General features: G+C 50.3%; 1 protein-coding gene across 1 annotated transcript in view; it reads right to left on the reverse strand.

Annotated features, from left to right (window-relative positions):
- LOC144754007 (uncharacterized) overlaps positions 1-25,346 on the reverse strand; it is a 44,115-nt gene extending 18,769 nt beyond the window's left edge. The window contains exons 1-2 of the mRNA XM_078641525.1: positions 25,253-25,346; positions 22,229-22,328 (exon numbers count right to left, since the gene is read on the reverse strand). Of these exons, the coding sequence (XP_078497651.1) occupies positions 22,229-22,328; positions 25,253-25,296 (144 nt within the window). The 5' untranslated portion in view covers positions 25,297-25,346. The remainder of the gene's footprint in view (positions 1-22,228; positions 22,329-25,252) is intronic.
- Positions 25,347-27,939: the final 2,593 nt, after the last annotated feature.

A 27,939-nucleotide genomic window follows, 5' to 3' on the forward strand; every position in this document is an offset into this window, starting at 1 on the left:
GACCCAGCACCGGCGCTTTCGGGCAGCCCTCGCAGGCAGCCTGGAATATCGAGAGCAGAGAAAGAGATACCATTCCTCATTCATCCTAAATTCCAGGTACAGAACTGAATAACCCCTCACAGAGAATTCTTTAGTTATTCACTTGGCAAAAACAAACTTAACTTAAACTGTAACTTTCTATTCCCGCCCACGCATTAGACTTAGGTCAGGTACACGGGGTAGGCGTATTTAGAAACACCAGTTGAGTACGTTTAGTCAAATGTATATGTGTATGTAAATATATTTTAATCATTTTAAACATCATATGGCTCAGAAACCATATCAATGTTTTTACAGTATTATTTTATACTATTGCTTTTAATGTGTGCACTTTACTTAACTATAAGTATTGCAATAATATCGATCCATTTCTCTTGTACGAGAAAAGAGACTGATCAATAAATAACACCTTTTTATTGAACACGCCCGTCTCTTCCTTTTCTCTACAATCTGATGAGACTAAGAATGCACGTACTGACTGAGTAAAATAATTGCCTTGTGCTCACACGACTCTTGAGATTGACTCTTGATTAGGGGAGAGCAAAGTTGTCATGTTCTATGGTTGTCAGAAACTAAATCCCTTCTTGTCTAATCAGGGGAGTTAATTCTTTCCTGAACATTTGAGAAAGTTTCTAGCGAACTCTGAGCTACGCTGGCAAACCCAAAACTTAAGTCTAGTATCGACAGTAGTAGACCTAGTTAACGTCTGGCCTAGGCCTTTACTGCTGTAGGTACTATTCCAATGCGCAGAGCCTATTGGGAAAATAGGAACTACACTACAGGACCCTATGACCCACTTCTGCCCTATGCTCCAATACAGACTCCGCCTCGGACACCCATACCTAAGCGCTGCCTAAAGAGGTGGCCCCAAATATCTTTTCTGACATCGGTCCAAATTAGTCCAACGTCGCAGCCGCCGGCCCAGGTTTCAGCACTGGCCTTATCACAAGGCAGGGTACACTTTTTGCATTCTCTTTTTTGGAACGGACAATTCTGACATGAGTGATGAGTTTGATCAACCCTACGCAAATGACAATTGGTATGAGGACTTGCAAGACGCTAGTGCGCTGGCAAACTACCCTGATCCAACCTTTTTCCTCACTTCCTGGCCAAACAACTGAAGAATCTACATGCTATTCTTTGGTTATGCGTAGGGAGGTTGAGGTCCTTGATCTTCACCTCCCCACCATGGAGATGAAAATAAACATCCTGGTGGAAACCCCGCAACCTGGCCAGACTACTTCAAAACCACCCTAACCTTTAAAGGAGGCCTTGACATACACACCATTAGGGACTTGGGCTAAACCATGTACCACCCATCCTGTTAATCAGCAAACTGCCAGGCGCCAGAGCCCTGCTCCAGGTGACTTGGCCTTGTAGGTACAGCACCCTTCTCCTAAGACTAGTGGTGCAGGCCTTCACCAACTAGACCCACCAGACCAATTTTCTTACCACTCCCAATGACGGATTCGAAGCGAGTGGAGACATTCAGAAAACGCCTCTCCTCATCGGCCAATTCGGCCCTGCAGTCAACTAATGCCTCCTGTTTTCTGGTCTGCTATACTCATGCTCTCTGGGACTCAGTGGCGCAAGTCCTCCCAGGTGTTACTGTAGACCTTTGCTCTGTTCTGTCACAAGCCATTCAGGATGGTCGTGATGAGGGCAAGTTCACAATTCATTGTAGCTTGGACACCGCCGATTCCGTTGAACGGGCTGTTGGCGCCAGGGTTGCAATTTGTCGCCATGCATGGCTACAATCAACTGGTCCTGTGAAGGACATTTCATTTGATGGGGGTTGCCTGTTCGGGGACGAGGCTGATTCTGCCCTTGAACATTTCAAGGAGGATAGGGCTACCTTTCTCTCTCTGGGCCTTTTTTAATCAGCCTCACCAGCAACAATTTCAGCATTCCTTTTGTGGCTTTGGACAATCCATTCCCTATTGCCAGCCAGTCTCTTCCTGACAGGGAGCCCAGCAGTTTTACGAGAGAGGCTGTGGTGCCCACCGCCCCAGGTCAGTGTTGTATTCAGCTGGTTTCACATGCTGGATGGAATCTGTCATCTAACATATGTCAGACTCCATGTAGTTGTTTAAAGGTCAGCATTCTGTGGACGAGAAACACAGAAAAGGAAGCAAAGTGGGGCTATGGGGGGGGAGGCAGCTGACCACAGGGAGGTGTCCCCCTGGGCCTTTTGGGAGGGGTGGTGAGGCTGGAACCTTTCGGTCATTTTGGCTATTGGGCTTGTTTTAGTTTATAGCCCAAAAGGAGCCCAAGCATAATTGCTTTGGGCTCCTGCTCCCAGCCACCATTTTAGGTTTGGTGACCTGGTGCTTGGGAGCTTAGTCTTAAAAATGTTTATGAGGTAGTTTTTGTGAGGTAATTTTGTTGTTTAGGTTAATTGATTTCTTGATATTACAGTTAGAGGAATAAAGTGCTGGAATGTCTGGGGGAAGATTATCTAGTCCTTGAGGCCCTCCGGCTCCTTAGCGAAGCGGGCCGGATGGACCTTGTCATAGGGGACATGGCGGGACCGTCGCGCCCGTGCGTGAGGCCTCGGTGGGCGTGGCAGTTGCAGCCTGCTCATTACCCAAACGCCCGCATATGGTTCAGGTAGGTGAAAGGGGCCTCCCGCATGTAAAAAAGGCGGCTCGATGCGTACTTTGCAGTTTGAGGGGGGGGGGGGGCATCTGAGGTGGCGGGTGGGGCGGTTGGCAGTTTTGTAGGGACAGGTGTTGGAGCGGGGAATCGTGCGGCATGCCCCGGTTCGGTAGAGCGCTCGTTTTCTACCCCTGCGCTGAAAGCGAAGCGCGGTGGTGGATGGGGTAGTAGGCGACATGCGGCCTCTCCTCCTGCCGCACATGTGATGACAGCGGGCGGTGAGGCGGGGTTGTTGGGAAACTCGGTCGGGGCCCTGGCGGGCGGGGCGGTAATACGGAGCACTGCTGTTGGGAGCGTGTGTGTGCCCCCCCTCCGTGCGCGCGCCTGTCACAGTAAGGCGTAGTATCAGCGCAGAGGGTGAGAGAAGTGGGCGCACGGCTGGCAGCTCTTTTGGAGCGGTGGAATCTTCAAGGGCTGTATCCCCTGATCACATAGTCAGTGCAGTGATAGGGGCACGGGTAGATGATGAGGTATGTTATGGGCAGATGTTTAGCCCTCTTTTGTTCTCCCCTCCATATTCTTTGAAAGGGGAGATTGTGTCTGTAGGGGAGAGCTCGTTGGAGGAGGGTGAATGGGCACAGGTGGGTGGGGGGTGTGGTGTTCCGCAACAAGTGGTTTCCTCTCCGGCGACCTATGACCCTGCTCGCAGGCAGGTCGCTCCCCACGCTGCTGCACGGCTCTGCCTGCATTGTTTTTGCCTAATCTTGTATTTTTCCCCTGTGCCTAACTTGCTTTCTTGCCCAGACTTGTTTTTATTCCCCTGTGCCTAACTTGCTTTCTTGCCCAGACTTGTTTTTATTCCCCTGTGCCTGTACTTGCTTTCATGCCCAGACTTGTTTTTATACCCCTGTGCCTGTACTTGATTTCTTGCCCAGACTTGTTCTTATTCCCCTTTGCCTAACTTGCTTTCTTGCCCAGACTTGTTTTTATTCCTCTGTGCCTGTACTTGTTTTCTTGCCTAAACTTGTTTTTCCTTCCTGTGCCCAGTTCTCCCGCGGCCCCGCCCATTTTTCCTGCCGCTGCATCCCTGCCCACCTGCAATCCCATTCGCCTCCCAGCTGCTCCTCCTTCCCACATCCCCTCATATGGAAGCCGCTATGCGGGCGCGCACTCAGCGGGCATGCCACTGGCACACCGTTGGCGCACCTACGGCAAGCCCATCTGTGCCTGTCCGTGCCTGGACCGCGCCCAGCGCCAGGACCCCACGAATGCCACGACGCCCGACACCGCTACGATGCCAGAACCCTCCACGCACACAACACCGGACGATCACACACCTGCTTCCTGGCCGCCCCGAAGCACACCCACGGAGCTTTCACCTGCCTGAACTGCAGCTTCACAAGCATCTGCCCCACCATGCTGCCGACCAGGAAAGAACCCAACCACCTTAGATGCATCCTTCTCAACACCCGCTCCGCCCGAAAACATGCCGTTGAACTCTGGGACCTACTTGACTCAACTTCCCCAGACGTCGCCTTCCTGCCGGAGACCTGGCTGAACCCCGACTCGGCACCTGACATAGCCATAGCCGTCCCGGAAGGCTACAAGATCACCCGGAAGGACCGCACCAACAGAGCGGGAGGAGGAATCGCCATCGACCACAGGAACACTCTCAGAGTCTCGACCAACACCGATGACACCCTCAGCACCGCCGAACACCTGCACTTCCAGATCCACACCGACCCCAACACCACCCTCAGAGGAACCCTCATCTACAGACCGCCCGACCCCAACCACAGTTCAGCGACTCCATCGCCGACTTCGTCAGCACACACGCCCTCGCCTCCACGGACTACATCCTCCTCGGGGACCTGAACTTCCACCTCAAGACCAATGACGACACCAACTCCACCACCTTGATCGACAATCTAGCCAACCTTGGGCTCAGACAACTCGTCACAACACCAACCCACTCCGCCGGTCACACGCTTGACCCCATCTTCTCCGCAAGCCCCCACGACTCCTTCAACCATACCACCGAACTCCACTGGACCGACCACCGCTGCATCCACTTCACCTTCAAGAAACCCACCACGCACCACCGCACCCAACAGATGCCTCACCGCTGCTGGAGCAAAGTCACCGAAGACCAGCTAACCACCACCCTCGCCCACAGCCCACCCGCCAACCATACCGACCCCAACACCGCCGCCCGCAACCTCAGACAGTGGATCAACGACTGCGCTAACACCCTCGCCCCGATCAAGAAACCCTCCAACAATCATACCAACAAGAAAGCCAGCTGGTTCACTGAAGACCACCGGGCCTCCAAGCATACCTGCCGAAAGTTTGAGAAGATCTGGCTCTGTGAACGAACATCGGACAGCCACGCCGCCCACAAGAATGCCACCCGCAGACACCATCACCTCATCAGATCTGCCAAAAGGGCCTCCTTCAAAGACCGCCTAGACAACAACGCGCACAACAGCAAAGAGCTCTTCAACATCGTGAAGGAACTCTCCAACCCCAGCTCCAACACCAACGACGTCCCACCCTCGCAAGACCTGTGCGACTCGCTGTCCACCTTCTTCCACCGCAAGATCACAGACATCAACGACAGTTTCAATGCCACGACCGCCCCGACAACCATTGAGACCTCCACCCCCACGACCACAATCCGCACCAACCGCCTACTCTACTGGACCAACATCAACGACGATGACACCATCCTGATCATGAACACCATCCACTCTGGATCTCCGTCAGATCCATGCCCACACCACATCTTCAACAAAGCCAGCACATCCATCGCACCCCATCTCCGAAAGTGATCAACACCTCCTTCGAGACAGCAACCTTCCCGGAGAGCTGGAAGCACGTCGAGTTCAACGCCTTACTCAAGAAACCCAAGGCGGACCCCAAGGACCTCAAGAACTTCCGGCCCATCTCCCTGCTCCCATTCCCAGCAAAGGTCATCGAGAAGACCGTCAACGAACAACTGACCCGCTACCTCGAGGAGAACAACATCCTGGACCCTTCCCAGTCCGGGTTCCGCAGCAACCAGAGCACCGAGACTGCCCTCATCGCCGCCACCGATGACATCAAGTCCCTGCTGGACAATGGAGAAACGGTGGCCCTCATCCTCCTGGACCTGTCAGCCGTCTTCGACACGGTCTGTCACCACACACTACGAACACGCCTCCACAACGCTGGGATCCAAGAGAAGGCCCTGGACTGGACCAACTCTTTCCTCTCCGGCAGAACACAGAGCGTCCGCCTTCCCCCCTTCCGCTCCGAAGCCACCGAGATCATCTGTGGCATGCCCCAGGGCTCATCCCTCAGCCCAACTCTGTTTAACATCTATATGGCACCGCTCGCCCACATCGCCCATCGACACAACCTCAATATCCTCTCCTACGCCGATGACACCCAGCTGATACTCTCCCTCACCAAGGACCCCCACACTGCCAAAACCAACCTTCACGAAGGAATGACGGCCGTTGCTGAATGGATGAGGAACAGCCGACTGAAGCTGAACTCGGACAAGACGGAGGTCCTCATCCTCGGATCCAACCCTTCGGCCTGGGATGACTCCTGGTGGTCGATCGCACTGGGAACCGCTCCAACACCCACCGACCACGCACGCAACCTAGGGGTCATCCTCGACTCCACCCTCTCCATGACTAAACAGGTCAACGCCGTCTCCCCCTCCTGCTTCAACACCCTCCGTATGCTCCGTAGGATCTACAAGTGGATCCCCACTGAAACAAGAAGAACAGTCACTCAGGCCCTTGTCAGCAGCAGGTTGGACTATGGAAACGCCCTCCACGCAGGAGCCTCTACCAAACTCTTGAGACGGCTCCAACGCATCCAGAACGCCTCTGCATGCCTGATCCTCGATATCCCTCGCCGCAGCCACATCACACCCCACCTGAGAGACCTGCACTGGCTCCCGGTCAACAAGAGGATAACCTTCAAGCTTCTCACCCAAGCACACAAGGCACTCCACAACACCGGACCAACGTACCTCAACAGACGTCTCAGCTTCTACACCCCCACCCGCCAGCTCCGCTCCGCCGACCTTGCCTTGCTACAGTCCCCCGCTTCCGAAGAGCGACCTCAGGGGGCAGATCGTTCTCCCACCTTGCCGCCAAGACCTGGAACTCCCTCCCCATCCACCTAAGGCAGACCTGCTGACCTTCAGAAAATCACTCAAGACCTGGCTTTTCGAGCAGTAGCAGCATTCCCCACCCCAGCGCCTTGAGACCCTCACGGGTGAGTAGTACGCTTTACAAATGATATGATTGATTGATTGATCAGGTGTGCGGGGGTGTTGGGGCAACCCCTTCTTCACATTGGGGGGGTTCGGGTGCTCCTATTAAGGGTGGAGAAGGCAGGTTTGTGGGTGCAGGGGACAGAGGAGCTGGTTTAGGGGGTGAGGTTGAGTCGTCAAGGGAGTTGGACCCTGCTGGGGGTGGTCTGGCCTGAGAGGGCTTAGACATTTTCCCTTTGTGGGCAGAAGGGGTTCAGGGTCTTGGGAGGGGGGGAGCCATTAGAGGAGGTTCAGGGCATTGCACGTGGGAGTGGTATGCATGGGCTTCCATTGGGAAAGGTGGGGACCAGTAGAGGGGAGCAGGCAAGTTTCGGGGGTACGTTGGATATGGGGGGGGAGGGTCAAGGTTTGGGGCCTTCGGCTGCGGTGGTTCAAGCAATGCTGGAATGGAGTGGGGGGGAGGAAGGGGGGAATCCCCCCCGGTAAATGTGGTTCAATCGAGGTTTTCTAGGGGTAGGCGGTCTAGGGATACTGCTTGGGGTTTGCAGGGAGTAGGTTTTTCAGGGCCCCAGCGCACCAGTCCAAACCTTTTCTTTGCAGGGCAGGGAGTGCTGCGGACTCGGTAGGGCGGGGTGCGGCCCACTTACACCGAGGAGAAGGGAGGTGAGGTCTTTGCGCGGCACATTCCGTACCAGCGGGGGATCCCGTCACGGCCAGGACACGAAGGTCCGGTGAGACTTTGCTGGCCCCAACGACAGGCAGGTCAAGATGGTCAGCTTTAATAACGGATATGGATTTTCAAAGAGGTCAACGCATAGGGGAGCACCGGCGGGTACAGTCGTCTCACCCACAAGGAGGTCATTCAGGGGCCATCAGGGCCAGTTGGGGTCATGCGGGGTCTGGTAAGGCCCGCGCTGTGGATTTTGCGACTGAGGTGCTCCAGGTGGAGGAGCCGATTTTGCTTGATTATGATGAAGACAGTCCAGAGGAAGAGGAATGGTGGGGTACTGAGGAGGGGGGGGGGCTCTCATGTGTCTCACAGTTTTTTACAGGTGTCAGAAGAGGTGCCTAAAAAACAGGCAGTGGCGTCAGGATCCAAAAGAGAGCACGGCCCATCGGTGAGGGCTCCTCGAACAGGGGATCAATCTGAGAAGTTGGTGCAGCGGTCGGAGTCTGTCCGAGCATCCTCATTAGAGCCAGGTGAGAATGCTAGAACACAGGACAAACCTAAAATGGTGTCTGTGGGGATGGGGGAGGGGAGTGGGGAGGTGACAGAGGGGAGATTGCATAAAGGTAGATACGTTAAGGATACAGGGGTAGGCACTGCAGATGGGGTCCAGTGTTGGGTACTAAAGTTGAGAGCGGGACTAACACGGAGGCAGCGGGAGGTAAGGAACCTTTGGAAAGTAAGGAATTGAAATTTAAGAAATTAACCTACATGGGGGTGACAAAGCCTTTAGGGGCCCATTTAATGCTGGCAACCAAGGAGCGCATATGGAAAGGGGAATATGTTGAAATATTGAAGCTCCTTCATAGGGAGGTAAGGTCCAAGGAGGGCTCTAAGGAAGAAGAGTATGAGTTGGCCAAGCGCCCTAAGGTACTGTTGACCATTGAGAATTGGACAGCAGCGTTTTTGATTTACGCTAGCGTATACTGTGAGAAATTACCTGAGCGCAGCGTGGCTATATTTAAGTATATGGATGTAATCCGGAAAGCCCAGATTACGGGTGGTGGTTATGCATGGGCCCAATATGACGAAGAGTTCCGGGCACGGATGGCGTGGGACCCAGAGGCAAAATGGGGAGAGTTGGACACCGATTTACGGCAGCATACTATGGGGGCAGCAGCAGGTGGCAAGACCATTTTTACAGCAAGTGGGTTGCCTTTAGTTTACCAGCCCTTTCAGGGGAAGCCCACCTGGGGCGGGGTGGGAGGCGCAGCCACAACGCAAACTGAAACTGGTGCATGTTGGGACTTCAATAAGGGGTTACGAACAAGGGAGTACTGCAAGTATCGCCACGAGTGCTCCAAAGGTAGAAAGCGGCATCCCCTTGTTAACTGTTGGGGCGTCAAAACGCAGGGAGACCAGCATTGGCATCAGTCTGGCGCAGGAACATCTGGCACCCCGCAGCAATTCCAAGGTGGTAGAGGGGGTAAAAGGGAGCACAGAGTACTGGGCCAAAAGGCTCCTACGCTAGTTAAGATGTCTAAGCTGGGAGAGGCATTGCAGGAGTATGGGGATTTGGGGGCCAAACAGTTGCTTTTGGATGGTTTTCAGTGGGGGTTTCATTTGGGCTACCGGGGACCGAGGCAAAGAAGGTGGGCAGATAAATTGAAATCAGTGGCTGAGCATAGCAGGGTTTTGGAAGAGAAACTGAGCACGGAAGTGCTTGAAGGGAGGATGGCAGGCCCTTTTGATGATTGGCCAATTGAGAATTTGATTATATCGCCCATTGGTGTAGTGCCCAAGAAGGAGGAAGGTCAGTACAGGCTGATTCAGCACTTGTCATGGCCAGAGGGGTCCTCTGTGAATGATTTCATTGATGAGGAGGCTGCCTCGGTTTCATATTCCTCAGTTGACGTGGCCATTTGTCACTGGTAGTGACCGCGGGCGCAACTGCAGAGATGGCAAAATGTGACATTAAGTCGGCATTTCGGTTGCTTCCAGTCCATCCAGATGATTGGGATCTTCTGGGAATCCATTTCGAGGGTAAATGGTACGTGGACAAAGCATTACCGATGGGTTGCTTTATGTCATGTGCTTTATTTGAATGTTTCAGCACTTTCCTGCAATGGCATTTCACACACCACACAGGTCATATGTTGGTAACACATTATCTGGACGACTTCTTCTTTGTCGGTTCCCTGGGCTCTGCGGAATGCCAGATAGCTCTGGACGCTTTCCATGAGCTCATGGAGGAACTAGGGGTGCCTTTGGCTCCAGAAAAGACAATAGAACCTGCTACATCCTTATCCTTTTTGGGAATTGAAATTGATTCTGTGGCAATGTGGGCTCGCTTGCCAGAAGACAAAAAGTCTAAAATGTTGTAGTTGTTGGACAGAATGTTTTCCAGGCAGAAAGTGACGGTGAAGGACATTCATGTGTTGCTGGGACATCTTAACTTCGCTTGCAGACTTGTCAGGGCTGGGAGAACTTTTTGTAGGCGGTTGGGCCGGGCATTAGCAGGTCAGCATTTGCCTCATCACCATGTCCGCTTGTCAGCAGTGGTGAAGGAGGACTTGCGTATGTGGTCAGTTTTTCTAAAGTCCTTTATTGGAGTGCCATTGGCCAGGGAGGAAGATGTCCAGTGGGATGTTCAAATGTTCTCTGATGCAGCAGGCAGTGATGGTTTTGGATTATATTGGCTGGGGAGGTGGTGTGCAGAGAAGTGGCCGACTGACTGGAGGGATGGTGGAAGGAGCATAACATTTCTGGAGCTATTACCGTTACTCGTGGCTTTGACACTTTGGGGTCAGGAGTTGGCACACAAGAAGGTGCTTTTTTGTGTGGGCAACATGGCAGTGGTGGAGATCGTCAATAGGCAGTCTGCAAGGGATGAACAGATTTTGAAGTTGTTGAGAGTGTTCGTGTTGGGCTGCCTTAGATATGACATTTCATTCAGAGCTTTGCACATACCTGGTGTGGACAATGACATAGCTGATGCTTTGTCTCATTCGCAGTGAGGGAGATTCCGTGGGCTGGCCGAAGAGGCGGACAGGACACCGACCTTAATGCCAGAGCACCTTTGGTATGTAGGCAACGTAGGGTTTTACAATTGGTGGTAGGTTCTCTGTCTGCGTCTACTCGAGCAGCATACGAATTGGCATGGAAGGAGTTTTTAGCATCTGGGGCTTGTAGGCGAGAGGAGGTATGGCGTCGTTCTGAGGATGTTATCCAGTTTATCTTAGACTTCATTGAGGAGAGGCCTTTCCAGGGTTACTATCGCCGGGAAATTAGCAGGAATCTCTTTTATGGGGAAGCTCTTTTGGGGCTACTCCCCTTCCGCTGGTGAAGTGGGGAGGAGATTGCTGGAAGGCTGGGCCAGGGAGCGGGGAGGGGTGCAGCTGTCCCTTTCCCCTCTTTCTTGGCAGACCCTGGCACGTTTGCTGGAGGTATTACCTTTGGTGTGCAGGGATGATTTTGAGGCATGCTTGTTTGCTACACTTATGGCGTTCATGTTTTTTGGGGCGTTCGGAGTATCCGAGCTCCTGGGTAACAAAGCAAGACAGGGCATTACTTGGGGTGATGTCTTTTTAGCAGAAAAAGGTGTGCATGTATGGCTGGCCAGTTCAAAAACTGATCAGAAAAGCAGTGGAAAAGGGTTTGGTTAGAAGCGGAGGCTCCAAGTTCCACTTGTCCACTGCGTTTGGCATGCCATTGGAAGACGTTGTCTGGGGGGGTTAGGTCCGAGTTGGTTTTTCAGCATATCAGTGGGGCCTGGGTAAGAGATTACCAATTGCACATGGTTCTGCGTAAAGCGTAGCAGAGGATTGGTTTGGACAGGACACAGTTTGGGACTCATTCCTTTAGAATTGGGGCGGCAACCGAAGCACACAACAGGGGTTGGTCGCAAGCGGACATTATGCGGCTAGGGCGCTGGTCGTCAGACTGTTTTCGGTGATATGTGAGAGGGAATGCCGGGGAGGCGCACGCGTCATCCTCTTTGTTATGAGTCTCATTCTATTTTTCTCTTTACAGGTTCTGTGGCCGGGCCCCACTCGAAGGAGTTGACGGTTTGGATAGTGGGTCATTCTTTCATCAAATGGGCACAGGTTCAGGCATGCCAAAGCTATTTTGGGAAAATGTTGGGTTCCAATGAACAGATGTTTAAAATTATGTGGAAAGGCAAGGGAGGGATGCTTTGGAGGGAGCTTATACCATGTTTAAATAAAGAGATGGTATGGGGCTAGTGTCCGGATATTTTGCAGATACATCTAGGGGAGAATGATCTTTGTGGAGTGAAGGGCGTAGTGTTGCTGAGAGCAATGAAGAGGGACTTGGCACTCTTGAAAGAGCAGTGGTCGGGATGCCATGTTTTGTGGACGGAGCTGGTTCCGCGGAGGACTTGGAGAGGGGGCCTGAAACCCCAGAGCTATTGACAGAGCGAGGAGGAAGGTTAACTCTGAAATTTCTACGTTTTGCCGCAGTTTGGGATTTGGCAGAGTGACGCACAAGGAGATTCGTTTTGAGGCGGTGGAATTTTTTAGGGATGATGGAGTGCAGTTATCCACGCTTGGTATGGATTTGTATTTGCTGGAGATCAGAGAAGTATTGTCCAGATGCTTGAACGTTCAGAGGCATGGATGCTGATGAGTTTCCTACTTTTGGGGGCATAAAGGGGGGGATAGTTTCCTCCCCCCGCCTTTCTGGGTGGCGGGGGTTATGGGAATTTTGACAGTTTTGGCAGAGGTTTGTTGGTTAATTGTTAAGTTGGGTCATCGACAGGGAAAGGATAGGTTGGTTAAGTTTAGTTAGGTTGTGCGGGTTGGGTGATTGACAGCTGTGAAGGGACAGGCAGGGGAGTTTGTTAACGGACGTTTTTTATTTATAGGTTATACTGGGTTATACGGTGATGTAATATTTTGTATTGTTGGAATGTTGTAATGTACGGGTGGGGGCGGGTTCAAAGAAATTTTAGGGGAGGGGTGGGCTGTGGGGTTAGGTAGGTGGTTTATTTAGTGAGGTTTAGTTTTGGAAGGCTTTTGCCGAGGTTTATTAAAATTGTTATGTGCACCTGTTCCAATAAAAGCGGACTTTTTCACACAATTCATGGTCCGTGGCCTGCTCCCCCCCACCCCTCCCTCCCAAGGTTCAGTGCTGAAACTGAGGCAGACAGAATCCAGGGACGTGCAAGTGTGGGCGTTGAGGAAGATTATTCTGCTGACAAAGTATAGCCCACTGCATCATCCACACACTAAAGATTTGTTCTGACAAGTAAGGGAAGTGTGACGATTATACACTTACAGATTGTACTAAGTTTTGGTAGCCTGCTCATGATGGAGGATGACGTGATGAATGAGAGCATCACTGGTGATTCCATTTTCTGTTGGGCAACGTAATAATGCAAGGGCAACCATCTTTGTGAAGTGGCAGTGTGAATGTACGTGTTGCTTCTGCTTTGGGAACGTCCAAACGTGCAGCGGCCATCTTTGCTTAGGTTGCGGAGTGATGCAGCGGCAGCCATCTTAAGAGATGCCTACTCTGTAAATGCCTGGGGTAATGCCGCTTTGGTGCTTTTAGATCTCTCTGTGGCATTCTTGCCTCAATCGGGATTCAGGGCTGAGCATTACTAATGCTGGAATCCTTCCTCAGCGAGAGAGAACAATTTGTTGTCTTGAGGATTTCAAATCACCCTCCTTTATTCTTCCCTGGGAAGTCCCCCAGGACTCCTCTCTGAGCCTTACGCTTTTCAATGTGTATGTGGCACCTTTGGCAAAACTGGGTTCTCTGTATTGTTGTACGCCGATGTTGGAAACTGGATGGCCTCAAACTGACGAAACTCAACTCCAATAAAATGGAAGTCCTTCCTTTTGGACGCTATGCCTTATTTTGGGCACCTTCATGGTGGCCACAAGCGCTAGGGGCTCTACCCACACCTGTTAGCAAGGTACAGAATTTAGGGAATTACCTTTGAACATCTCCTCTCGTTAGAGTTGCATGCTTTTCGGCTAATCATCGGCTGCAAGCTTTTTTCAATGCATGATGGCTGAGATTTTTTAGAGGGCAAGGCAATGTAGTATATTTTCAAGATGACATCTTGATCTTTAGGAAGTCTATTGAGGAACACAATGTGGTTCTAAAACAAGTGTTGCACAGAATTGCTGAGTTGGGTTTGACACTTCAGAAGGAGAAATGTCTGTTTTTGGTGGAAGAGATAGAATATTTTTGATACACCATTTCTGCAGCAGGTATCAAACCATAGACAAACCTTCTTAAAGCATATGAGATGGCACCTGCCCCCACCGATAAAGATCAACTAAGATCCCTTATGGGGTAGATAGAATATTATTCTTAGTTTGTAGAATAATTCTCAGACAAAACTGAACGGTTGAGACTCTTGCTCAAGATAGGCACACATTTTGGATGGGATGACCAGCAAAAGGAATGTTTTGAAAACATAATGAAATGAAGTGAGTCTTATAACGCGCTACTAAGCCCAAAGACATCAAGGCGCCATAAAGAAAGAAATTTGCAAAACAGGTGTATTAGCACCTTTTGACATCAAACTCAGGTCCATTATTATGGTGCCCGCCAGTGCTACTGGTTTAGGCGCTATTCTCTCTCAAAAACACAGTACGGTTGAGGAGACTGTAGAAGTTGCATCTAGGACTCTCACGGCCTCAGAAGAAAATATCCTGTCATTGAGAGAGAGGCAGCAGCTTGGGGTGTGCAGTACTTTTGCATGTATTTGTGGGGTACTCAATTTCTGTTGAGAACTGATCACAAGCCCCTCGTAAAATTAATGCTTCGAGGCAGGGCAGGAAAAGGTTCAGCAAGACTGGCGAGGTTGACAGCCAAATTGCAGGAGTATCAGTACGTGTTTGAACATGTCCGGGGGTGCCAAAAATTTACAAGCTGACTTTTGTCATGGATGTCTCTTGATTGAAGACTTATTGAGTGGGCCACCAGTTTCAAATTCTGATTTCAATGGAGCTGTAGCTTCAGTGGAGGATGTGCAATGGTGGTTGAGGATGCGTTTATGGCAGGGCCGGACTGGCTACCGGGCAGTTAGGAATTCTGCCGAGCTGCTGCCTGATTTTATTGCAGTGGAGGCTGATTTCGTCCATGGAGACCTGCGTGTGCTGCGAAATACTGAAAGCAAAACGAATTTCGTTTAGCTCACGCAGGTCCCCATTAACGAAATCACCCCACAGCTCAGCAGCATTCCTAACTGCCCGGTAGCCAGTCCTGCCCTGGTTTATGGCCGAGGAGTAGGACCAAGAGATGGAAGCCAATGGTGTTCTTGAGGAGGTGGTGCGTATCGTGAGTAAGGAGAGCACAAGGGAGAGTTGTGTAGCTGTTTTAGTGAAACCTATCTTTGTGCGGAAAAAAAAAGTTTTGATGGGGTGACAGATTTATACCACCCTTTGGATTAAGGAATAAACTTCTGTCACTTGCCCCTGAGAGACATTTGGGGCAGACTTTAACCCAAAGTCGGCTTAAAACTCAGTTTTGATGGCCATGCAAAGGATGATCAGGTCGTGTCCTGGGTTGAGAGGTGTCCCATTTGTAAGGAGGGAGAGAAGAGATTGAATGTAGGCCCCAAATCCATTATGGGGCATATTGATGATCCAGGTAAGGCATGGTATAGTATTTGTTTGGATTTTATCTGACCCAAGGATGAATTACAGGTGATAAACAGGTTTGCGATAGTGGTCATTGATGTGTTCACAAAGTGGTTGTGTGTGAAATTTGTAAGAGAAATTACCATTGAGGCCACTATCCAGTGTTTTGGCAAATTCTTTTTAGAAGAGGGAGTCCCATCTATGCTCATATCGGACAATGGGACACAGTTGGTTTCACATGAAATGCAGACATTTTTGAGTGGGTGTGGCATTAATCATCATCACACTACATTATCTAATCCTCAAGGTAATGGCTTTTATGAGAGAACTAACAGACTGGTTAAATGCATTATACAAATGGCGCGTGTGAACGGACAAGTGGTGGATTAAATGTTGGAGGAAATTATGTGGGCTACCGCACCACTGTGCAAGGAGTGAGTCAAATGTCTCAGTTGAGCTCATGCGAGACAGGGCTCATGGATTCAAGTGTGGGCGTCTAAATGGGGGGAGAAGTTGTGGAAAAGAAATGAGAGTAATGGACCCGATGTCAATGACATTATTAGGGTTGGTGAAAGTTAAGGCAGGAAGAGTTACTAAAAGATTGTCCATGTTTAAAGGTCAATACAATGTCAAACGATTTTTTTAAATACTATGTTCACCTGGAAAATTATGAAACATGGAATTGTCTTTGAGTAACCCTATACCAGAGGGGTTGAGAGTGTTCTATGGAAAGAAGTGAAGTTTGCGTAGGTATTTGTTTGCACAGAATCAGGAGACCGAAGGACATGGCAATGCTTGTGATTCACGCATGGGTGATGGTGGTGGTTCTGGTGTTTCCCAGACTGAGTGAAAGTTATCCACAGAAGGAAAGTGTGAGTTAAGGAGGGAGTAAGAGCATTAGGAGTTGTAGAACTCCAAGGTATTTGAAATATTTTGTACAGTAACCTTCCTCTTCACTGTGCATCTCATACGTTTCACCTTACATTGCTGTTTAAAGTATACATTAAATGCTATTATGTGCTCCAGTGGAGTTATGCATGAATTTCTGTATTTCTGTTCCTTCTAAAAGATCATTGTATGCTTTTATTTTTAGCTTTTGTTCAGTTCTATAGTAACATGTAGAAGGGAAGGAGATGTGTTGTATTCAGCCGGTGTCACATGCTGGATGGAATCTGTCATGGAATTTGACATATGTTAGATTCGATTTAGTTGTTTAAAGGTGAACATTCTGTGGCGAGTTAGTTGCCTCCTGACCAGGCAGGGAGTGTCCGTTCATTTCTGTTTGCTCAGACAATAAACGTGAAGAAACGTACTTGCAGTTGCGAGACTTGTATCTTCTTTACAACAGTCAGTGTGTTGCTCAGCCCTCCATCCTCCCCGCAGCCACACCCACCAAGACTTTTTAGTGTACCCTTATTGGGTCACAGCCAACCAGTGGGAGGCAGAAGCCACTTATTCTATCCGGGTTGGCAGGAGATTACATTGGACAGGTGGGTACTGCAAATTGTCTAAAAAGGTGATGGCCTACCCTTCCTCTCCTCCACACCACATCTCCCACCTTCACCCCAGCGGCTGATGGAGGACCATCTCTCAATTTTGTGCCAGGAAGTGCAAGCCCTTTGGCAATAGGTGCTGTAGATAGGTATGCCCGACGTGGGTCCTGGGCTCACTGTACCACTGGAATCAAGCTATCCTGGCTGAAAACGGGTGAAACCCCGAATCCGGTCCTAGGATGCTTGTTTCCGGTCCAGGGAGGACCTGGCTTGGCAGTTTGGGCTGGACTGTTGCCATGAGGCACAGGGTCAAGACTGATTTGCATATGGCCAGGTGTATGTTATGTTATGTTATGTTACTTTATTTCTTTTATAGCGCACGGCAACTCCAGAGGAGCATCCCGGCGCTTTGGCAAAGAAAGGAACAGCATAAAAAGCAACCACACAACAGTAAAAGAAATAAAAGGACTATTTCCTAAAAAGCCATGTCTTCAAGTCCTTTCTAAAAGCAAGAAGACAGGGGGCCGATCTCAGGGACAATGGTAGTTCGTTCCATGCCTTAGGTGTCAAATAGCGGAAAGATCGACCTCCCAAACGTGCACGACGAATTGCAGGGACAGTCAGCAAAGACAGACCCGATGATCTGAGAGTCCTGCTTGGCACATACCGGGAAAATCGTTTCCCAAGATATTTGGGGCCCATACCATGTATGGCCTTAAAGGCCACAGTCAGGCATTTAAAAAGGACTCGCTTGGAGATAGGTAGCCAATGAAGGGTGTTCAATAAGGCAGTGGCGCCAGCTCTCCTCGGGAGTCCAAAGATGGCACGGGCTGCCGAATTTTGGACCACTTGCAAACGGGTCATGAGATATTTCGGTAGACCCAAAAAAAGAGCGTTTGCGTAGTCCAATCGCGACCCGATTAGTGCCTGAACGACTGTCTTCCTGTGGTTGAGTGACAGTAGAGGAAGAAATTTCCTCAGCATCCGTAAGATGCCGAAGCATTTCCCAACAATGGACGAGATGTGAGGTCCAAAGGATAAGTCACAATCTACTATCACTCCCAAATTCTTGGCCTTGACAGCAACCTTATCAGGAGGAAACATATCCTGTGGCCACCAGGATTTCCAGTCTTGTTCCGGTGCGCAGCCGAAGAAGAGCAACTCTGACTTATCAGAGTTGCATTTTAAGCCATGATCTCTAAACCACTCAAACACCGCACCCAGGCAATCCCTGATCTTTGTGGCATCAAACGACCCACCCCTGTCACATGTGAACAGGAGTTGGGTGTCATCGGCATAAGACACGATCTGGGCGCCAAAGGATTCCGCGACTTCCGCCAGAGGGGCCATAAAGATGTTAAACAGCATAGGGCTGAGAATGGAACCCTGCGGGACTCCCACCTCTAGCGGAGCCATATCAGCGGAAAAAGGAGGCGCCCAGATCGTTTGTCGGCGGTCGGCCAGAAATGATTTTAGCCATTTCCACACCGTTCCACGAAGGCCACACTCCCAGAGTCTTACAAGGAGGGCATCATGAGGAACGGTGTCGAAAGCCGCCGACAAGTCAAGCATGACTAACACGGCCTTTCCCCCCAGATCGAGTACTTCCCTGATGGCATCAGTGACCTCCAGCAGAGCCGACTCCGTGCTAAAATTAGCACGGAAGCCGGACTGCGAAGTGTGCAACAGGTCGTTTCCTTCGATGAAACTGGAAATTATCCTGTGCACATAACGCTCGGCCACTTTAGCCAGAGCAGGGAGAAGGGAGATTGGCCTGTAGTTGGCATGTATCAGGGGGTCCAAGGTGGGTTTTTTGAGCAGCGGTAGAATCATGGCGCGCTTCCAGGCCTGAGGCACCTCCCCTGTCGACAAAGATGTATTCAGCAGGGGGTTCACCAAGATGTTAATGGCGGAAGCCACTTTCCCCAAGCATTTAGCCGGACATGGATCTAATGGAGAGCCGGATTTCAGGCTGGACAAGAGCTCCAGAGATGTACTAAGATCCATAGAAGGGAATACAGTGAGGAAAGGGCCATGGTCTTCCACAGAACATGGTAGCGTTAGATGGCTCAGATCAGATTGCGCACTAGAGAGAGAGGCCTGGATGGATGTAATCTTACTGACAAAGAAGGTGGCAAGTTGTTGTATCCACGCATCAGTATGAGTGTGGTTGGAGGTGCAGACCGCAGGAGAAATAAAATCCTGGACCACTTTGAAGATTTCTTTGCAGACATTGTCAGCCTCATCAATGCGATGTTCAAAATAGGCCTTTTTTTCGTCCCAGATAGAATGATGATAGGCTTTAATGGCTGCCCGAAAACTGTAAACTGGGGTGGCATGGTGAGCAAAAGAACAATGGATTTAACCCAGATCTCGTGACTGGGGACGAATGTTTTGATTTGTTCTGCATTCCGTCCATCAATTGTGTGTCTTTTGCTTTCTTGCCCTAAGTGCGCCAGGTATGCCCAGATGTGGGTCCTGGGCTCACTGTGCCACTGGAATCAAGCTATTCTGGCTGAAGAGGAGTGAAACCCCGAAACCTGTCCTAGGATGCTTGTTTGCGGTCCAGGGAGGACTTGGCTTGGCATATTGGGCTGGACTGTTCCCATGAGGCACAGGATCAAGGCTGATTTGCATATGGCCAGGTCTAAACTGGTGCGGCATGGTGAGCAAAAGAATGATGGATTTAACCCAGATCTCTTGACTGGGTGCGAATGTTTTGATTTGTTCTGTCCATGAATTGTGTGTCTTTTGCTTTCGGTGCCAGCAAATAGGGCGTGGTTGCTAAGCCCGCTACTTTCTGGCGTGTGAGTGACCTTCAGGCTCTGTATATTCATCCACCATCTCCTTCCCTGACAAGCTGGTTCTGTGCAGTGGAGCCTCCATTCTTCTGAAAGTAGAGATGCCATTCCAAGTAGGTCAGACCATCACCCTGCCAGCGTTCTATGCTTTGCCTCACCCCTCTAAGGTGGAAGAGAGACTCCATCGATTGGACCCCAAAAGAGCGGTACCTTTCAACATTGATCGCAGCTAGGACCCCCGGGTGGATGATCAGCTGTTTGCAGGGTTAGCCGGAGCCAAAAAAAGCAAAGCTGTGCAGAAGAATACCATCTCGTGTTGGAATGTGCCCTGCATTAAGATCTGCTACGCACTGCTGACAAAGCAGCCTCAGGAAGGCTTGAGTGCCATCTCCACCAATGCTAGGCCAAAGCTGCTAGCACTGTGTTAGCACGCGGAGTCCCTGTCCTAGACATCTGCCAGGCAGCGAAAACTGCAGCTAGGGCTCTCTATCGGAAGAACTAGTCACTTAGCTTTAGTAAGGCTCTTTCTGGTAGACACTCAATCTAGCCGCAGATTCTGCACCAACCTTCTCGTCCTCCCCATTCGGTGAATGGAATCTACTGCGTAATAAGATTCCAAGTCTAGGAATCTGCACACTGAGATCCAATTTTGCTTTTGGGTCTCCACACCTGGAGGCGCAGTCTTGAAAGCAACATACGTCAGCGCGCAGGAATGGAGCCTAGGAATCTGCAGCTAGATATGCCCTACCAGAAAGACTATTAACGAAGGTAGGCTACTTGTTCTTTAAAACAACGCAAACATCACATGAAACCAGTTCAACCCAACACACCTGTTGGACACATACTATACCTCTCTCACACAAAGAGCATTCAGAACACACCCAACCAATCACATATGAAGCAAAGGGCATGTTCCTATGGTTCACCTCTTCTTACTTCACAAACTGCAATAGATTTGAAACACTGCAGCAAGACTGCTACTACATGTTTGAGGAAATGCAACATAGCAGTCCATCAGGCACTCTGCTGGCTACCTACAGCTGGATGCTCTGTCTGTAAGACACACTACATCAACCACGGATCCATCATAGGGAAAGGCCTACAACTTGTGCAAGCAAGCTTCTAATGATACTCCCAGAGTAGAACACTCCGCTCAAGACCTGCACCTCATCGAACCATTTACGTCTTAAAACAGGCAACAAAAGTTTGGAAGCAGGCAATATATGAAGCTTACAAGTCCATCTGAAGTTCAGGAGGGAGGTAAAGACTGGGCTTTTCCTGAACTAAGGATGCTGACTCAATTTGGTGTCCTGCCACCACAAAACCGAACAACATACTCAAGAGCGCTCCAAGATGGGCATAGGAATGGAGTCACTTCCCAAAGAAAGGAGCAAGAACCACTACTGTTCACTTTAATAAGTGCAGGAAATATATTAGACTTGGCCCGCGTTACAAAGATGCTGGTTTCTTGTGTGAGGACTTAGGAGGGACAGAACAGGGACCAAAAGATACTGGGTTCTTTTTTATATGTTTTTCCACGATTCTAAAACAGCTGACCTTGTCCACCTGCTCAGAGCATGCTGAAAGTGTCATTGAGAGGGATGGGAGTAGTGGCGGTGAGGTAAGGGCAGACTTCAGCCTTTCTGGCAGAGCAGTGTCTGCTCCCTCCTTGCAGGTGTGTGGGGGTTGTGCTGCTGACCACAGCTTCGACCCCAGCTGCCTGGAGAAGGTCCCACTGTCTCCAGGCCTAGAATTCATGTGTGTGGCGTTTGTGGACCTGATAATTACAGCCCAAAGACACTTGGAATCGCAGGTGGTAGAATTTCACTCAAAGTTCTCGTTCAAGGTGAAATTCTGCCTCTCGCAATGAGGGTTCCACTTCTGCCATTTGTCCCAATGGAGCAACGTTGTCACTGCTTGTAACCAGTGCTGTTTGAATGTCACTTCCATGCCCCTAGAGTGGACCCAGAACCATATGCCCTCTCTTTCAAGCCCTTTTTCAAATCTGTAACCCAAGAAAGCATACAAGCATTAGTCCCACATAACACCAAAATTCATATATATGTCACTGCAAGTATAGCACACTTGTTACCATGTACACCCCCACGATGTGGCACGCAACCTGTGAGCTAATGCTCTTCGAAGCCCCTCAGGTGTCTGAAGCTCTATATAAATGCAATTACAGTTACAAACCACATCAAAATCGCACACACTCGCATATACCATCACACCGATCCAAAGTCACATAATTTCAGACACTCGCATACCATCACTACTTTCATGCATAGATGAGGGAGCACATACTTTTAAAATGGTACTATTCTCGTCCTAGACTGCACCATGCTGTTGGCTAAAAAGCTTGGAATGGCTAATTTTGTGATATAGCACAACACACATTCTTTGCGTAGAGAAAGCTGTCCTTGCACCTACAGCGCAATGTTGTATCTTTCATGTGTGTTAGTGAAGCCTGATTAAAACATTTTTACTATACAAACCTAAAATAACTAATCCACAGGGAAAAAAGGAAGCACATATTACTAATCTACTAACTATTTAACTCTTCTTGCGTGTCACCGCAAAGCGCTTCAATGCCTTGCCATGGGTCGTAAGTGCTATATGAATACAATTTACAATGGCAAAAGCCAGAACAATTGTCTCTGCAAGTGCTTTTCCCCCTCTGGTACAAGAATTTGCACAGCAGCCAGAAGGCTCATCAGAGTGGCCGGTCCATCCCTTACCAGCTTCCTGTGGATGAGTCGGTAGGCCTTGCGTCGCCTGCTCTTGTCGGACTTCATCTTTGCAGCTGTCTCCAGGACTGATGCAACCCACGAGGGAAGCCTGTACCAAAACCAGAGGAAAGTCTTAGCGGGTTTGACAGGTATCATGCTAATCGGGCTGCGATTGGTGGGTACGCCTCTCACAGTGCCCACTTCTTGTTCCTGTGTACACCCTCACACCTTTCAAGTAGTTCTAACAGTTATTGGATGTACACTTATGTTATCTATAGGCAGAGGTCCAGCGTGCCCAAGCCTTAATAATTTGATCAAAACTCTGGCATACTTTTTTGTTAAAAAAAAAAACAGTCTCTGGGGGTTGAGGTGCCACAGATTGAAAATGGGGAAGATGCGTCTCCTTTACTGTGAAGTGACAGTCAGCTAAAGAAGTAGCACGCATTCAATCTAGGGTCACTGCTCCTGAAAGGAATGTAAACTTGCAATTAGTTAATCAGCAAGTCTAAGAGCTGCTTGGGAGCTGGTGTAAGCTTTCATTGAAAGAATCTGGAATGTGTCCTTCTAATGGCTACCTATAAAAAGGTTTGCAGTAGCCACACTGAAGATTTTATTAAAACACATCTTTAGAAAGCACTCAAACATTTCAACATAATCTTTTAGCGACACGCTAGTTACAGTGTGTGCAACCTTTCTTATACTCTGTGAAATGCATTTTTTTTAATGTAATGACTTACCTAATCACGGGACTTTCTATCACAGGTTTGGGCCCTTTAGCACTATAAATACACGTCATTATTTCCCCAGTGCACAGACCAGGATTCAAATCAGTGGCTCTCAGGTCACACCCACAAACCTTTGAAGTTATCGCACTGCCCGACCAGAAAAATGCTTCCCCGCAAATATAAAATAAGTTGCATTTGGTTCATTTCATGGATGCAACATATTTAAATGCAGTTACCTCTAAGTGAAGGCCAGCAAATTAGTTGCGGAATATTTTGTTCTTTTTGCCAGGCCTGACCCCGCCCCCGCACTCACTGGCCCCGCCCCCGCACTCACTGACCCCGCCCATTCGTACTCGGGTTCACACTTGTTGTCTTGCCCCTCGGCCTCTGTCTATAGGTTGAATTTCTCACTAGTGCTGCGCGCACCAGGGACGCGTGCGTCACTCACACACGCACCTATGCCCTCCGCACGCCCCTTCCTGGCGCCAGTGACCTGCGTCAGTGCCCCCTGCTGGCACCCACGGGTTCTGCCCCGTAGCCAGTGCGCCTGGGTGACACGTGCTGCCGCATGCCAGGCGCTGCAGTGCCTCCTTCGGTCTCACCACCCTCGGCGCGCGCACGTGCGGCAGGGGCTCCTGCTCTCACGCGCGCAGGGCGGCCTGCGCTGCACCCCTGCTCATCAACAACCTCGTACCTTGCCAAGGGCACGGGCAGTGCCCTCTGCTCCACGCCCTCCTAACGTGCCAGGCGTGCCCAGAGCACTGTCAGTGCCCTCTGCTCAACACCCTCCTAACGTGCCCAGTGCTCTCTATCTATGCCATGGTCAGGCATGGCAGTATGTTCTGCTCACAACCTCCCATTGGGCCACAAGCTCGGGCAGCCTCACAACCTCTTCCCCTTCAGTTCACAATCTTTCATAGTGCCACAGGCGGGGCGGTGCATTCTGCTCACAACCTCCGGAGGTGCCCAAGGCCTGCCAGTGTCTTCTGTTAACACGCTCACTGTGCAGCTGATTGAATGGGCACTGCCCTTCGACATGCACCCATCTGTTCTCCTAGCAATGCCCTCAGCCATGCACCCACCTGCTCTCCTGGGCACTGCCCTCACCCATGCACCCACCTGCTCTCCTGGGCACTGCCCTCAGCCATGCACCCACCTGCTCTCCTGGGCACTGCCCTCAGCCATGCACCCACTTGCTCTCCAGGGCAGTGCCCTCAGCCATGCACCCAACTGCTCTCCTGGCACTGCCCTCCGCCATGCACCGACCTGCTCTCCTGGGCACTACCCTCAGCCATGCACCCACCTGGTCTCCTGGCACTGCCCTCAGCCATGCACCCACCTGCCCTCCTGGCACTGCCCTCATCCATGCACCCACCTGCTCTCCTGGGCACTGCCCTCATCCATGCACCCACCTGCTCTCCTGGCACTGCCCTCAGCCATGCACCCACCTGCTCTCCTGGGCACTGCTGTCCGCCATGCACCCACCTTCCCTCCTGGCACTGCTCTCAGCCATGTACCCACCTGCTCTCCTGGCACTGCCCTCAGCCATGCACCCACCTGCTCTCCTGGCACTGCCCTCAGCCATGCACCCACCTGCCCTCCTGGCACTGCCCTCAGCCATGCACCCGCCTGCTCTCCTGGCACTGCCCTCAGCCATGCACCCACCTGCTCTCCTGGCACTGCCCTCAGCATGCACCCACCTGCTCTTCTGGCACTCCCTTAGCATGCACCCACCTGCTCTCCTGGCACTGCCCTCAGCCATGCACCCACCTGCTCTCCTGGCACTGCCCTCAGACATGCACCCACCTGCTCTCCTGGCACTGCCCTCAGCCATGCACCCGCCTGCTCTCCTGGCACTGCCCTCAGCCATGCACCCACCTGCTCTCCTGGCACTGCCCTCAGCCATGCACCCGCCTGCTCTCCTGGCACTGCCCTCAGCCATGCACCCACCTGCTCTCCTGGCCCTGCCGTCAGCCATGCACCCACCTGCTCTCTTGGCACTGCCCTCAGCCATGCACCCACCTGCTCTCCTGGCACTGCCCTCAGGATGCACCCACCTGCACTCCCGGCACTGCCCTCATCCATGCACCCACCTCCTCTCCAGGCACTGCCCTCATCCATGCACCCACCTGCTCTCCTGGCACTGCCCTCAGCCGTGCACCCACCTGCTCTCCTGGCACTGCCCTCAGCCTTGCACCCACCTGCTCTCCTGGCACTGCCCTTAGCCTTGCACCCACCTGCTCTCCTGGCACTGCCCTCAGCCATGCACCCACCTGCTCTCCTGGCACTGCCCTCAGCATGCACCCACCTGCTCTCCTGGCAGGCCTGGTATAGGTTCTCCTTGGAGTCCATGGCGCACCTCAGATCACACACTGCGCAGACAGAGCAATTGCCGGGCTGGTCCCAGGGCGGGCGCGCGCTGGAGGCTCGACCCTCCCTCTGAACCCGCAGTGACCTGGGGGGCTCAGGGGCAGGGGTGGGGCTGAGGCCGGGCCGCACTGCAGAGACTGGAAACACCTCGAGTGCTCCATCGCGAGACGAGGGGCGACTGTGGGAAGGTTTGGGCGTAAAGAGTGGGGCCTTTATTATCAGAACCATTTTGAAATTCAATTAATTAAAATTCAGAGGATGCAATGATGGCTCCATATGGGTGAACATAATGTGCCACGTGGGAGCCACGCCCATGTTACATTGGGCTTTATTCCAGGAACGTAGGTATTAACGTGAGGAAATCGTAAACTTGTAACATTTTGAAACAAAACGGACAAGGAGTCAGCTAGGTCAGACAACGACATGGAGAGGTGGCTATAGTTAAACTCTAAATTGCACACATTGTAGAATGCAGCTGCCTCCGCCAATGAGACAGTGAAAACAAGCATTGAAAATGCAATAGGTTTCGCCTTATATTAAGTTAAAGCCATTTGCTTTGTTAATGGTATTGTATAGCAAAGCAAATGGCTTTAACTTAATGAAACACTCCATTACCTCGCTGCCTAGTCAACACGATATAAAATACGGCCAAATAAATAAATAGGGCTCAAGCATCTTCACGGCATAACAGAAGTTGCCACTGTATATTTTCCATCTTTCATTTAACGAAAAGCCTCTGTAAAAAAATCTCTGAACACCTGGCTCATGCAAGAATCTTTTAGCTTACATTCTGGAGCAATGCGGGCACAGTGCCCACCGAACGGACGCATATGCATTTCTTGTCAAAGTGTACTGGAGACCAACACGTGGATTTGTTCCAAAGATATTTATTCATAACACAGCAACCTATTGTATGACCACAGTGTGCTGTTTGCATATATACAGAAATAACAAGCCTGCAGTGCAGACCAGGATTTAATATGGTCCTTGAGTGGAACTGTACGTGCAGTAAACCACTAAGATGCCTTCGGGCAGGCGACCCCTTGGCTGCTCAGTACATTGGGCCTCATTTATGAGGCCGTGCGTCACTTTTACGCCGCCGGTGCGTCACTTTTTGTGACGCACCAGCAGCGTAAAAAATGTGCCTTGTTGCACCATATTTACAAAGTGACGCATCTAGATAGATGCGTCACTTTGTAAAGCCCTGCGCCACATTATACCTGCGCCAGCTATAATGTATGCAGGGGGGACGTTCTGACGCAAGAAAGGGTCATAGAAGTGACGCAGTGAAATCTATAAGATTTCACTGCACCACTTCTAGGACACAAATGTGTCAATTTCTTACGGCTACCTCACAGCAGGCGTAAGACTCACGCAGGTTCTTTCACATGGGGCTTGCCCCATGTGAAAGTACACATTGCTGGAGTGTCACTTTTGTGACACACTCCAGCAATGCTTCACTTTTGCGCCTACAGATACGTCAGAAATACTGACGTATCTGTAACTCCTTGCGCCATGATGCGTCATACTGTAAATATGACGCATCATTGGTGTCGCAAGGAGTGCGCAGTGAAAAGTGACGCATCGCTGTTTTCAAGCAGCGATGTGTCACTTTTCATAAATGAGGCCCATTATTTTTTAAGAAATTAAGAGGAATGTCACAAGGTAATCATTGGTAGCAGAGGGCAACACACAAGGTATATTTAATTAAGTATAGCGACTTATTAAGTTTACCGTAAGAGTCCATATCAAAAGCACACATTTTCTGGCTTAGTACTTAATTTACCTAGTTCGTTAATTCTAGGACTTGTAGTCTTGGTGTAGTTCAGTTTAATCATTTGGATTATCACACCAGAAAACAGTGATTAATAAATAATGTGCAGAATCCGAAAGTTGTATCCACCAAATAGGGATTCAGGTGATAAACGTAGAGAGTCTGGTTATGGTTGGCACTGAATTTAGGAGCGGGACAGGCTGGGGGTCACACTGGGTGACAGAGTATGCATGGTGAAATCGCACAGCATTAGGAAGGGGCTCATGCATGCAGGGCTTCGTGTAATTTAGGTGGGGCATGCAGTATTCAGGCTGGCTTCTCGCAGTATTCATGAGAAGCCTGCGTTTTATTTAGAGGGATTCACAATATTCAAGCGATTCTAATAGTCTTTGGTGGGAATGTACATAGCACTGGAGGGTTGACAGTATTTAGGAGCAGTTGCGTCTTTCTCCTATATTATATTCCACAGTTAGTGTTCCTCACTTTTTATTTACAGCCCTCGTCGTGTGGTCCTCCTCCACCCTCTTCAACATCCTCTACATTTTTGCCTCTGGTACAAAGGTGAGGGAGATGGCCTTGTGTGCTGGGGGCTGATGGAGCGAGATAGAAAATGGAAATCTGTTTAAACTCGTGAAGTCACACTTCCATAATATAAAATAATAATACTAATGATATGTGATGTATTATGCTAACACAACCTAGATTAAACTTCATATACGGGGACATTAACATGTGTGCTCATAAACGTGCATAATTGTTGCATCTTTTGTTCGTGCAAAATAATAAATTAATTTTGTTGTTTCTGTTTTGTCATTGCTAACTGCAGCAGATTTAAAAGAGGCATGTGCTTA

Source organism: Lissotriton helveticus, chromosome 5_1 (genome assembly GCF_964261635.1).
Source record: "Lissotriton helveticus chromosome 5_1, aLisHel1.1, whole genome shotgun sequence".
In the NCBI taxonomy this organism is placed as follows: Eukaryota; Metazoa; Chordata; class Amphibia; order Caudata; family Salamandridae; genus Lissotriton; species Lissotriton helveticus.